Source organism: Fusarium tjaetaba (assembly GCF_013396195.1).
Source record: "Fusarium tjaetaba strain NRRL 66243 chromosome Unknown NRRL66243_c0000127, whole genome shotgun sequence".
NCBI classification, from domain to species: Eukaryota; Fungi; Ascomycota; class Sordariomycetes; order Hypocreales; family Nectriaceae; genus Fusarium; species Fusarium tjaetaba.
The window spans coordinates 40,415-53,287 of record NW_023501323.1 but is presented as its reverse complement, the minus strand read 5'-3'; the positions used below and the strand labels follow the sequence as shown (position 1 = coordinate 53,287).

The following is a 12,873-nucleotide window of genomic DNA, read 5'->3' as shown; positions in this document are numbered from 1 at the left end:
TAACTCGCGTGTCGGATCTTGTGGCTTGGGACTTTACTCTAGGAATGATTGTTGGGTGCTACTTGGTGAGACCAGCGGGGGAGGCTCATCGTGAGCTAATAAAGCGGTTGGACCCATTTTTGTTTCTGCATCTAAAGAGTCTCACCCGAAAGCCCTAGCCAAGGACACCCAGCAACTTCAGCGGCTCACCTGCTCAATGACGGCTCGTCTCTTGTTGAAAATTCGCTGGGCTGCTAAGAAAGACTCATTCTATGTTCTCACAGTTGACATGAGCTTTTCATCGGATATCGAGGTATAGGGTATTAGCGTCATTGCTGAGCTTCTATCACCAGTGGCTGGATTTAACGTTGTCCGTCCAATTGAAATTGACTGGACAAGCCAAGGCTGATAAGCATTATGCATTATGCATCAATTGAGCTGGAAGTATGTCCTGCATTCGAGATGCAGCATCACGGACCGGCTAGGCAACTTGCACGTGGTCAAAAACGATAATGGCTTCAATACCCATATAGGCAGTTATCCCAACCGCATCGTACGATGTAGAAACCCAGAAGTCCCTTAGCGTAAGCGATTGCCTTGGACCTAACCTAATTTAATGCTAGATAATTCTGCCAGATAAGAGAATGTTGGATGCATTCCCAGACCTCTCCTCACTCAATCTAGCGGTGGGTATTTCGGCATCTATAAATAGACTCAACGGAACTTGCCATGCTTGGTCTCGAAGCGATTGGTCAGATGCCCATGATGTCCCCACAGACCTGTCAATCTAAACCTGTCGCGCTCGAGTCGTGCCGCTCGTGTTCGGGACCTTGGCCGACTCCGAACTGGAATCTTGGCGATAACTTCGTCATTCTTTTGTTATCAATCTTCATACTGGACAGTATTCACCACCTACCACCCATCGCCACCTCAGACGACATATTGCTCAAACTAAACACGCCACTTTAGTCTCAGGGACCATCTGCCGCCTCTGTGCTTGAGCCACATTCGATCGAGGGATAACCGGGGTTCTCATTCGTCGTAAGATTACTGGAAGCGACCAATCCGCCGCCATGTCTGACAGCTTCTAGCTCGCGGCGACATAAGCGAGCATGCGCTCGCAGCATCACTGCTTCGTCAATGTCCCAATACCCCGCCATATTCCTCACCAAGCTGTCCTCGACTACATACAGACATACGAGCCTGTGCTACGCAACAACCCTGGCATGAGATCATGGGAAAAGTCAGACCTAGATTATGCGCTCGTCGCCAATGATCGATTCTTCGATTCATCAGACCCAGGACAAAGTCTACGTTGTTATCAAGCTTATGAGGTCATGAGACTTGGACCGGGGGTTCAGAGGGATTTAAAATGGCCGATTATCTTCCAGAGAGTGCCGAATGGAATCGTATCGAGGGCAGATGCGCCTGCAGGAGTGATTAGCTGGACACAGTGGTATGTCAGGCCAAAGCCCAGTGAAGCTACGTCAGATGCTGTGAGTACGCCGAGTACGGCGACGCCATCGAGTTCGGGGGATGACACCTGGGAGGTATATGGAATTGTGACAATTGAGGCGCATAGGATGTTAATGCCATGGGTTGCTACGAAATCGGAGAGCTATCAGGTTGCAATTGGGCAAGGGATGGTGGATGATGCATGTTCAAAGTTTAGCTCTGGAGAGATTTCGTGATAATACGAGATGCATTAACTGCAACAAATCACGTATCTCAATATCTTGCTCATGCTCACGCCTCCTATGAACCCAAGCTCCGCGCGCTCAGCCGACGTAAGTTATCCGTCAACCGACATAAGCCTGAAATAATCACTGAAGGACTTAACATCTCTTCGGCAAAGCTCTGCGGCGTGTCGGCTTCTGAGCCAACTCAATCTCCGCATTCCGTCGACGAACCAAGCCCGGAAGCCGCTGGCCACTGGCATACACCCACTGAGGAAGTTCTTGTGAGATCACAGTATTGGGATCCTCTCCGTTATTCAGACGCTCAACGAGGGTAGACGACTCAGCATTGCCGCAGCCCATGTTGAAAGCCCAGCTTATGAGCGCGCCGTACTGGTTCCTGTTGAGCTTTGCTTTGCTGTTCAGCATGGCTGTGATACAGACTTCGAACTCCTACAGATGCAGACTTGGTCAGTGATAAAGCGCCCTGATACGAGTAGTGAGAGCAAACCTTCATGTCATCTGCTAGTAGCTTCTTCCCATTCATAACGGAAAGTGGGATCGGATACTTGACTTCACTGCATTGAGGTGCGTCACACAGATGACCATACCCTACCGTCGGATTTCCAGTCGGATCGTTGTCTGAAATCATCAGCATTAGCCCAAGGAACAACTATCTGCCAGAATTTACTCACAAACATCAGGCCTGAAGCCCTCGAAGCTGGCGATGAGATTGACAGTCGCCGCATTCGACTTGGGCGGTCCGCACGAACGGCACTTCGAAGTCACGTACCCACTTGATTCTGTAGCGACGTAGTAGTCGGACACGTAGCATCCGAACGTCGTCTTGTCCCAGAGGGTGTTCCCTTCGATGTTAGTGCCCTCGGTCTGGCAGGTAATGGTCACATCAGTACCCTTGGCGAATTGTCGCTGGATAGCATGGCTCGTTGTAGGACCGCTGCGGCATCTGACACCTTCATCTGTGATAAGAAAGGCGAAACTGGAAGCTGCTGCAAGAAATTGGGCAGCGAGAATGTTAAGTCTCATAGTGAATTAGTGATTACCGTGGAAATGACAGACCAAAGAGTTGTTGATCTCCAAATAGCTCAGTGCTGAGTATTACGAACTGCCAAAGTCATTAGCAAAGGCCCGACAGTCGGTCATGCGATCAGCAGCCCTAGAAGCTCAAAGGAGACCAGAAACTGTGCACCTAAGAGAGATTACTCAATCTCTCAGCATAGGGACAAACAAGGATCTTCGGGAAGCACAGTCAGAAATAAAGATGTTTGTGCTACCCCGAACGTTCTTCTCGAAGTCTATTAGCCGCATTGGGACCTCAATGAGGACAAGGTGTATGCAGTAAGCCTTGGGTTGCCACGTGTAGAGCACAATGACCTGTGTCTAGAGGATACGGTCCGAAGTATAGTTCTGAAATTAACACCTCATGCTATGTGACATTGCGGCAGAGGAGTTAGATCGAGTGATAGTGTATGAGTCGCTCTGTCTGGAGCCTTGATTACGAGATCTGGGCTTGTGAAGAATGTGAAGCAAGAGTTGCTAAATGGATTGCAGATTCATAATATAAATATTGACTATCTAGCTACGAGAGACTGTCCCATATCATCTCCTTGCCGTGTTTAGTAAACATAACGGAAGTTGAGGTTCTTCCTATCAGTGATATCGGAGATCTCGAGATGCTCCGTATCGTCCTGAAGGCCAGCGCTCGTCTGCTGGAGCCTATCGCGTCGCTTGTTCTCGGCGATCAGCACGAATCGAAGAACGATCATAGTGACGGTCGAAATGCCGAAGCAGATCGTGGTAGCCAAGAAACCGCTCTACAGTCATGATGTCAGCTTTGTTCCAAATAGGCACTTTGATGGAAGTGACTGGCTGACTTACCGAGTATTCGGGTGCCTCGCGGGCGAAGAACAGAAAAGGACCGATGATATTACCGGTGGTATATGCCATAAACATCATCGCGGCGGCGACACTCTTTTTAGTAAAGCCAGCGACGTTGGAAGCGACCATGGACAAGGAAATAGGAAAACCAGCAGCGAACGCGACAAAGATCCACAGTCCAAAGAGTCGACTTCCTTGGTTGGGGCCGTAACGAACGAGAAGCGACCCGGCCAAACTGTTACAGTTAGATGGTGAAGTTACACGAGGTCGGAGATGCTTACCTGATCAGGCTGAGGCATGCGCCAATAATGGTTCTGTAGCCACTAAAACGACTGCAAAGGTAGGTTGATCCGAGAGCGAAGAAAGCAAGAATGGCACCCATGGGCATGTTGAGGAGGTAGACCTGGAAACGACTGAAGCCGAAGCCCGCCATGACAAGACTACTGAACTACAAGGTGTCAGATAATTGCTGCAGTCGAGTACAGGGATCACTCACAGTGGTATGTGCACCGTTGGGAATGCTAAAGGCAACTTGGAAGACCATCAAGAGCAGGACATTGGGATCCTTGATAACTTCGCGGACCTGCTCCCACTTGAAGCTGTTGTTCTTCAAGCCAGTTTGGTTACTTCGGATACGATCGACGGCATCGATGCGCTGTTGTTGATCGAGGAAACGGGCGTTGTCGGGAGTGTCAGGGAGGAAGATGGCTAGTACAATGGCCCAGACGAGGGTGATGAGACCGAAGATGATAAAGAGCCACTGCAATCAGGAGTTAGTCTTTGTCACTCTTACTAAAATGGGAGCGAAGTGCCGACTCACTCTCCAAGACTCAAGAGCACCGCCAATGTGAGCAATACCGTACGCCAACAGACCACCAAATGAAGTAGCAATGGCATTTCCCAAGAACCAGATACCGTGTCGGAAAGGCTGTTCCTCACGCTTATACCACATTCCAGTGATGAGGGAGAAACCAGGCGAGATGGAAGCCTCTGCTACACCAAGGAAGAAGCGAGCGACGAGAAGACCGGGGAAGGTTTGGACTGTGGCGTGGCAGCAGAGGATGATAGCCCAAGCGAGACTGCGATATGTTAGTGGGAGAATGGTGTAAGATTGGAGAGTGCTTGCCTTGATCCAGCGAGGTACTTGCCGAGAGGCAGACGGACCATCAGCCATGACGCTGGGTAGCTGAAGGCGAGGTAGCCGAAGTAGAAAGCGCTGCTGCACCAGCTGTATCTCGATCCAACGAGATCCTGATTTTGTCAGTGGATATTAAGCACGTCTCGATCGATGTATACTGACCAGGTCGTCGATGATGCCCATGATGGAAGAAAAGTTAAGCGACTGCTTGTCAAGGAACTGCAGTGTATAAGACACGAGCAGAAGGGGCATAAGGCTTGGCACCAATGTTAGAACTCTTCATCTCTAGTTGAAGGTCAACTTACCAAAGATCAATCCTTCTCAAAACCTTTCGTCCCCTATAGTGGTTATCGACTCCCTCCTCTGCAACCTGCATCGACCCCTGAAGACTCAACGTCTCACCCATCTTCGCATCAGGGTCCTGAGCAGGAATGTTGATCTTGTCTTCTCTATCAGAAGCCATACTGTCAAAAATCTCTTGCAAGTGTTGAAATAAGAAAATAAAGAGTAAGAGTTGATGATTGACGGTAAAAGGGAGGACTGCAAGCCAGTTAAGTAGATATCCAAGCGAGCATCTAGACCAGTGGCTTTATCTCTTGATCCCAAGTAGTCTCCACCCCCGCATAAACTCAAGATAAGTCTGGGGATACTATCTCAGCACTGACGTTTTGATCAAGGAGAGAGATACCATTCACGCCTGAAAAATTGAAGTCATTCCACTACCCGTTTGAAAGAGCCGTACTGCTAGTTTCTCCAGCTCGGATATCGTTCGACGCTCATTGGTTGAGTCGGCAAGTAAAGGTTTAAGCGTTGCCGATTGGTTGACTCGGCAAATGATAGTGCTGTTGTGACGGACCCGACTCCTTGGGAAGCGCCGGAATGCGGGGGGAGGCGAAGATTTGGTAGTTGTTAGTTAGTACGCCGATAGTTGGCCATGATGATTCCGCGGCGAAGATAATGACAATGCATTATCTTCATTGTCAGAGACATGCATATGCGGTCTTATCACATGGATGGTATCAGCAGTGACTTGAAAGGAAATTACTACGCGATATCATGCCCCCTTCGATAACAACGGAATTAAGATGACATAACAGTATAACCAAGGCTTCATTATCTCATGATCTAGGTGATCTAAAGTCTATAACCAATCGGCTCAACATCCCTCTTAAACTCATCTCTCGCTTGATCCATCAACTCTGTCTGAAGCAGCATCTCGCAAGCCGTAGCTGCCAATCCCTTTGCACAATCTAATGCTCTCTCAAATGCTTCTCTTGTTCCAGCTGCTTCTGCAAACTTGGGTGTATGGGGTTGCACCAAAGGATCTTCTGTCCCAACGGCGAACATGGGATGAATGCCCGGGACACAGTATGTAACGTTGCCTAGGAATGTTAGTAAAGCTGAGGATTGAGGAGGTAGCAGCGGACTTACCCATGTCTGTTGATGCGCCCATTGGTGGTTGGTTTGCATCTCCGATATAATCTCGTCCAAAGGCTTCCATGTGTTTTGTAAACTCATTCGACATGGACATATTGGGTCGAAGCTCCATGTAGTCTTGGTCTCTGGGAGTTCATTAGTATAGTTCTCGCAACCCATCTAGTAATCTTGACTTACGATTCGCAACTGCACTGCACTTGACAACCCGTAGCGATCGCCCCGGCCTTGAAACAAGCCTCTACCCTTCCTGTAAGCTCTTTGATCTGATCAGCCCCAGCCGCTCTCAAATAATACTCCAAATTCGTTGAATCAGGAATAATATTCGGCTCAGCACCTCCACTTCTGATAACACCGTGAATTCTCTCTGTAGGCTGAATTTGCTGCCTTAGCAGAGAGATATTCACATATGATGAAACAACCGCATCGAGTGCGTTCTTCCCATGCCAAGGTGTATTCCCCGCATGTGCATTTTGCCCCGTAAAAGCCACTTTCATCTGCCTCCTTGCACTGGACCTCGCCGCCGAAACACCATCTACATTCTTCTCTCCCTGCGGCGACAGCCTCCCCGTTGGATGAGCCATCAGACACGCATCTACGCCCTCGTACGCACCAGCTTTGATGAGGTGGACTTTTCCACCGCCACCTTCTTCAGCTGGTGTTCCGAGGAGGCGAACGCGGCCGGGAATGTTGAGGGAGCGTATCGTTTCGGCGGTAGCAATGAATGCGGCGATGGAGCTTGTTGCGATGAGATTGTGGCCGCAGGCGTGGCCTAGACCGGGGAGCGCATCGTACTCTGCGTTGAAGACGATAAGTTTGCCGTTCTGGCCGGATTCGACTTCGAACGAGGTTTGGATGCCGTAGGCGGAGCGCTTGACGTTGTAGCCGAGACGGTGCATAAGATCGCAGATGTTGTCGTGGGCTTTGAACTCTTTGTAATTGAGCTCCGGGTTCTCATGGATCTAGAAACATTAGTGAAGTTCCCCCAAAGCTGTCCAGGTAGTGCGGTGTACCTTTTTGCAAATGTCTGCCAAGTCCTGCTCATGATGAGCTACAGACTTGGAGATATTTTCGTAAACCTGCTCGTTGGAAGACATCTTGCGCTGCTCGAATTACAATGAAGTCACGGAGTACCCCAGGAAATAAACTACCCCGGGCTTGGCCAGCTTATAAGAAAGAAGCTGCGGTTCTAGCTCATGCGGGTCATGACACAATCCGAGCTGAATTTCATGACGCCCGTTGCTCGCATGAATCAGGAAACTCCGCGAGACAAATAGTGTCCCGATATGGCTATTTTCGGCTAGTTTTTGGGGCAGCTTACAGGGAGCTTCAGGGGGTCTGTGTGGCAGTTTTCCGACGGGGAACGTTGACCGACCGACGGCCACTAAATTAGCCGAAGGATCCAATGAGAACTTGGGAATGTGTTATCACCGTTGAGGCTGGCGGAGGACAAGATTTTCTCGGGGAGGATCAACAAGCTGGTAATGACCCTGATAATGCCGATTCTGTTGCTGAAGGAGATAACGACGTTGCTTGAGTTGATGGACCTGGTCTTAGATACTACGCAACTCGGATATACGGTTATAGAGCTGATATGATAGAGTGGACAATGCGACGTGAGCTGCAGAGACCTTGGAAATAATAATCAAGACTAGCTATTTCCGTACTAACACAAACTCAATTCATCGGTATCCCCTCCCGACATCCCTCGCTCATCCTTGGGAATGTCCCCCATGCAGTCATTATCACAAAATTTCTCCCCAATCCCAATCCCAGCCCCAATCTCCCCCGCAGCCTAGACTTTAACACCCTGACGAAGGGAAGAAAAAAAACTGATTCAGTTGCATGTTGCATCACAATTACACAATACACGATCCCATGTTATCTTCCCAGCGCGTCTGTATTCCCGAGTCATATCTCCGCCCGCCATGCCCTCCCCCATCGCAGATCGCCGAAAAGCGCGTTCCAAAAACGGTACGCCCGGAACACCACATCCTTTCCGATATCGCTGCTAACAAAAATATTCATCAAGGGTGTTTGACATGTCGTATTCGAAAAGTCAAGTGTGATGAGCAAAGACCCGTTTGCAAACGCTGTGAGAACAGTCCCAATAAGTGTGAATGGCTTGAACCAGGCCAGGCACTTAGTGCAAGGGGGAAAAGAGTTGAGAGTCCTGCGTATGGGAGTCCGCGGTTACTGGCGTCGAGTGAATCGCCTGCGAGTTTTGATTCTGGAAGTCCTGTTTCGCCGGCGAGCGGTCATGACTTTCACTTTCCACGGTCGCATTTATCAGCGGCGCATATACCGCTTGCGAATTCACTGCAGCTGAGTGAGCAGGACAGAGCGGCTTTTGCATATATCCCTTATTCGACTATGGTGTTGAGTTATGGAAAGCTCTGGCAATGGAGTAACTTTTCGTACATCTATTCAAACATCGCGAATGTGTATCCTGGCGTGATGAGGAGTTTCATCGCAGTCGCGAACATGGAACTGCGAGCGAAGGAGCTTCTTATCGCGCAGGAGGTGGTTGATGCGAGTGCCTCGTTGGAGAGAGCGAGTCGCCTTGCGGCTGCGGCGGCGGTGCATTATACACAAGCGCTAAAAGATCTGTCATCGTTGTTGGATCGGATTTGTCAAACGCCGGAGCAGGACTGTGATGTGGATGCGCTGTTTACGATGTGGTTTCTGATCTTGAGATATGAGGCTTGTGATTCGGAGACTACGGGAGCGTCGTTGCTGCACCTCGATGGAATACGGTTGTTTTTGGGGCCATATTTGCGAGATGATGGACAGGCGACCGGGAAGAAATTACCGTGCGTTGCACAGGCGATGCTGCTGTATACATTGTGAGTTCACTGACTGTAACAACGGTGTTATCTACTCACAGATATAGATACCTCGACGCGGACTCAGCGACAGGCAACATGAACAGTGGACAGTTCTGTCTTGACTTTTTATCACGCGACGCTCACGATTACATCTCACATGAACACCTTTTCCTGAGCGTTCGATCAGCTCTTCCCAAGATGTGGGGTGAACAATATCCTATATCAGAACTCCTCGACGATATGGAGAATTATCGCCCTCTCCGCTTATATCACCTCTGTCAAGGATCTAAACTTGAGCTTCTCAGACTAGCACGGTCAACGACAGACGGTGGATACGACGATCTGAAGAAACTCTGGCGGCATGTTGAAAACTTTGGTGATGTATGACAGCTCATCCCATATATCCATGTAAGATAACTAACGACAACAGGAATTCGCCGATATCCTCCTCCTCGCCAAAAAAACCCCCAGCTCTGGAGGGAAGCGCCTCATGTGGACAGTCTACGCCGCCGCCCTCGACTTTCACGCACTGCAGATCCTCTGCTCCAGCCTAGACACCTATAACGAAACACCCTTCAAGCCCGAGCCCTCCCTATCATTCATCTTCAGCGTCGCCACAAAAGCCCTCGAAGAAGATCCCCGTCAAGTCTACCGTTTCATGTGGTCGCTCTCCGTAGCACTCAGCAAGACGAATCAGGCTTGGTTATCTACGCAGCTTGCAAAAGCAAGGATTTTACTACCGAGGTTTGGAGTTCCGGGGTTGATACTTAAGCAATGTGGGGGCCTAAGTGTTAATAATGAGGGAGCCCAGTAACTCGTCTTTACTTATACGGATATTGTAATTAAAAGTTTATAGATTTGGCTTCTAAACTTCTACGTTGAATGATTCCTTCAGCGGGAGGGTGCGGCTGCTAGAGCCGACGAAAATGGTGTAGTTGCCTGACTGAAGAGTCCAAACTTGCTTAACGACGTCCCAAACGCTCAAATCACGTCTTGTGAGCTCAAATGGAATATCAACAGATTCTCCCTTGCTGATCTTGACTTTCTCAAAACCTCGGAGCTGCTTGGGTGGACTGTTCGGAATAGCGACGTAAAGTTGAGCAACTTCCTCACCATCTCGCTTTCCGATGTTGGAGACGGTGGCTTGAACGGCAGCAAACGTACTCCAGAGATCGTCATCAGCAGCTGAAGCACTTGTCTCGGCAACCTTGACTATCAAGTCAGAGTACTCGAACTCGGTGTAGCTAAGGCCGTACCCAAACTCAAACCTTGGGGTGACATCCCGATCGTCGAAGGAGCGATAGTCAAGATACACGCCTTCAGTAAAATCGCACTGCGGATCCTTGCTCCCCTCTTCCAGTCCGCATGGCTTGTAAGGAGTATAATCACTCTCGTTCTTGGCTAGGGTATACGGCAACTTTCCTGAGAAATCTGCCTCGCCATAAAGAAGTTTCACAAGCGCCTCGCCACTGTCCTGACCTGGAAGATGCGCGATGATAGTTACTGTGACGTTGGGATGTTCGATCCACTGATCAACCAGACGAATACCTGCTGCGTGGATCGTAACGACTGTGTTGGCGCATTTCGATGCCACGTTGAGGATCAGAGCGTCGCTGAAGTCGTCGTGAAGACCATCGCGGTCCCAACCTTCTGTCGCCATGGCGTTGATGAAGACAAGACAGACATCAGTTGCGCCGTTCACGTCGGGGTTAGAGGATGAAAGGTCCCAGTTTACCCAAGTTCCATCCTTGGCGGCTCTTTGCTGAATCGCGCTGAGGGGCTGTATTTCGTTAGTGGACCTCTTCGAAGGAAGAGAGAAGACTTACATCGCTGATATATGGCGGTGAGTTAGCAGCCGCCCTACCGCCCGAAACAATCGTTCCCCCCTTAGCAGCTTGATCAAAGTGCTCTTCAGTACCAAGAACAGCCTGACCCATCTCGGGCGAGGAAGTGTAACCCAACTGGAAAAGATTATCCGTATTCTTCGTCTTGGCAACGGTGGCATCATATCCAAAGACAGAGATCGTCTTGGGCTTTTGAGCAAAGGGGAGGGTGTTATTTTCATTCTTGACGAGAACATGGCCCGCGATAGCGCCCTCCAGTAAAGTTGGTCGCGATTCTGGAATGCGAGCTTCGACTTGTTCATGGGGAAGGGAAAGGTTCTTCATTCCGATGCCGGGGGTTGGAAAGTCGACGTCTTGGCCAACGAGGTACCAAGCAGCCAGAATTCTGCCACTGTTAGCAGACACTCACTCTGTACTTGGGATTACACACCTTGTAGCCATATCCGTAACCCGATCCTCCTTGACAGTCCCATTCTTAACAGCCATTGTCAAATTCTCTCCCCAATTTCCGCCCATCGGCATGACCATATCAAGGCCCGCATTCGCACTCTCAAGATTATGCTGCGCATTCCAATCCAGCAACACAAACCCCTCGAATGCAAGCTCAGTCTTGAGAAGTCCATTCATGAGCTTGCTGTTCTCACAGGCATATGTTCCGTTGACGCGGTTGTATGAACACATCACTGATGCTACGCCTGCTCTTACAGAGTCAACAAAGGGCCAGAGATAATACTCGTGAAGAGTCTTGTCGTCGACGTTGGAGGATACTGCTTCGATGCCAAAGTAAGGGCGGCGATAGGTTTCTTGCTCGTTGGCGATGAAGTGCTATGGAGGTTAGTGGTGGTGATGGATGGGAGGGGGTAACTGACTTTGACGTTGGCGATGACTCCGGCGTCTTGATGCCCGATGATGGACTCTGCGCTGAGTTGGCCGGTGAGATACGGATCAACCGAGAAGCCCTCCCAGTTTCGTCCACCAAGCGGTGTTCTCCCCAAAGGTCCAACATTTGGACCAAGAAGGACGTTCACTGGCCATGATCAGTATGAGAAGTGCACCTCGGTTTATGTACTCACCTCCTTTGGCCTTGAATTCCTTCCCCATATAATACCCTCGCTGATACGTCAAGTTCTTATCCCAACTCGCCCCAACATGCAAAGCAGAAGGATACGAGTTAACAAAATCTGTCGCTCTCACTCCATTGCCCGCATCATGGAGACACAAACCCGGCCATCCAAGACGCGGAATTGTACCCGTGTTACCAGCGCAAACATTATCAGCCGCAAAACCACGCGTGACGTTGACTTTCTCCTCGAGCGTCAATCGATCAACAAATTGCTGCGCTTTTGCATACGCATCTTTCCAAATTCCTTTGCCAGTTCCTTGCGCTGTCAAAGGTTAGCTTAGCGCCATCAGGGGTCAAAGTTACTAGGCGGATCTTACGCGATGGATACTCTTCAGTCGGGATCTCAGCGGGGAGAGAGAACGAAGACGTGACTTGGAGCGCAAGACACAATATTTTGGTCGACCACATCATGTCTGGCACTACCTCACAGAACCTCATCTTGGCAAAGAGCGGAGGTGTTGTTGCTTTGTATTTATCAGTTTATCGCGTTACCTGAGCTTTGTCGCATGAACAGCGAATAAGCCGGTGATTAGCCGACAGGCTCCGTAAATACGTCATTGGACGAGGGTCGCGGAATCTCCGTTGTTCACCGCTTGCGGAATGGAGCCAATCGGGGAGTAAGCCGGTAGTACAGGGTATGTTGCGATGGATTTTGGAGTTGTGATCCGGGGCCCCGGAGGGTGATAGTCCCCCACGAACGTGTGTCTGTCATACTGTTGATTCAAGATCGTCAGATACTTGAATGAGGTTTTCCTTGACTTCTTTTGGCTATATTTATTAGTTTAACCGGATGCAACGTTGCCCTCGGCGGTTCGTTAGCTTGATTGAACTAGCCACGCATTGTTCTTGCTGACTTTGAGAAGTACTCAACTGGTCTACAATCAAAAACCCATCTCAAATCAATATCTTATGTCAATTGAACTGACGTAGGTCAACATAATATGTAATAATA

At 49.5% G+C, this 12,873-nt stretch overlaps 5 protein-coding genes across 5 annotated transcripts; 1 reads left to right on the top strand and 4 right to left on the bottom strand.

Moving 5' to 3' along the window:
• Window positions 1-1,814: 1,814 nt before the first annotated feature.
• On the bottom strand, window positions 1,815-2,702 carry FTJAE_6531 (lysozyme; the record flags this gene model as incomplete). Its single annotated transcript, XM_037353153.1, has 3 exons — window positions 1,815-2,108; window positions 2,167-2,297; window positions 2,351-2,702. The coding sequence occupies 3 exons, from the start codon at window positions 2,700-2,702 to the stop codon at window positions 1,815-1,817; spliced, it is 777 nt and encodes a 258-aa protein (XP_037206384.1).
• A 590-nt stretch (window positions 2,703-3,292) lies between these two features.
• Window positions 3,293-5,155, bottom strand: FTJAE_6530 (allantoate permease; the record flags this gene model as incomplete). The annotated part of the gene is made up of 8 exons (XM_037353152.1): window positions 3,293-3,490; window positions 3,555-3,789; window positions 3,836-4,002; window positions 4,051-4,314; window positions 4,375-4,633; window positions 4,699-4,805; window positions 4,855-4,948; window positions 4,998-5,155. The coding sequence occupies 8 exons, from the start codon at window positions 5,153-5,155 to the stop codon at window positions 3,293-3,295; spliced, it is 1,482 nt and encodes a 493-aa protein (XP_037206383.1).
• A 671-nt stretch (window positions 5,156-5,826) lies between these two features.
• On the bottom strand, window positions 5,827-7,223 carry FTJAE_6529 (amidohydrolase; the record flags this gene model as incomplete). The annotated part of the gene is made up of 4 exons (XM_037353150.1): window positions 5,827-6,074; window positions 6,124-6,254; window positions 6,307-7,088; window positions 7,140-7,223. 4 exons carry the CDS (start codon window positions 7,221-7,223, stop codon window positions 5,827-5,829), a joined length of 1,245 nt encoding a protein of 414 aa, XP_037206382.1.
• Window positions 7,224-8,499: 1,276 nt separating this feature from the next.
• On the top strand, window positions 8,500-9,768 carry FTJAE_6528 (transcriptional regulatory; the record flags this gene model as incomplete). The annotated part of the gene is made up of 3 exons (XM_037353149.1): window positions 8,500-8,972; window positions 9,020-9,335; window positions 9,385-9,768. The coding sequence occupies 3 exons, from the start codon at window positions 8,500-8,502 to the stop codon at window positions 9,766-9,768; spliced, it is 1,173 nt and encodes a 390-aa protein (XP_037206381.1).
• A 51-nt stretch (window positions 9,769-9,819) lies between these two features.
• Window positions 9,820-12,329, bottom strand: FTJAE_6527 (beta-glucosidase; the record flags this gene model as incomplete). The annotated part of the gene is made up of 6 exons (XM_037353148.1): window positions 9,820-10,734; window positions 10,781-11,183; window positions 11,229-11,623; window positions 11,668-11,825; window positions 11,872-12,183; window positions 12,239-12,329. The coding sequence occupies 6 exons, from the start codon at window positions 12,327-12,329 to the stop codon at window positions 9,820-9,822; spliced, it is 2,274 nt and encodes a 757-aa protein (XP_037206380.1).
• Between the last annotated feature and the right edge of the window lie 544 nt (window positions 12,330-12,873).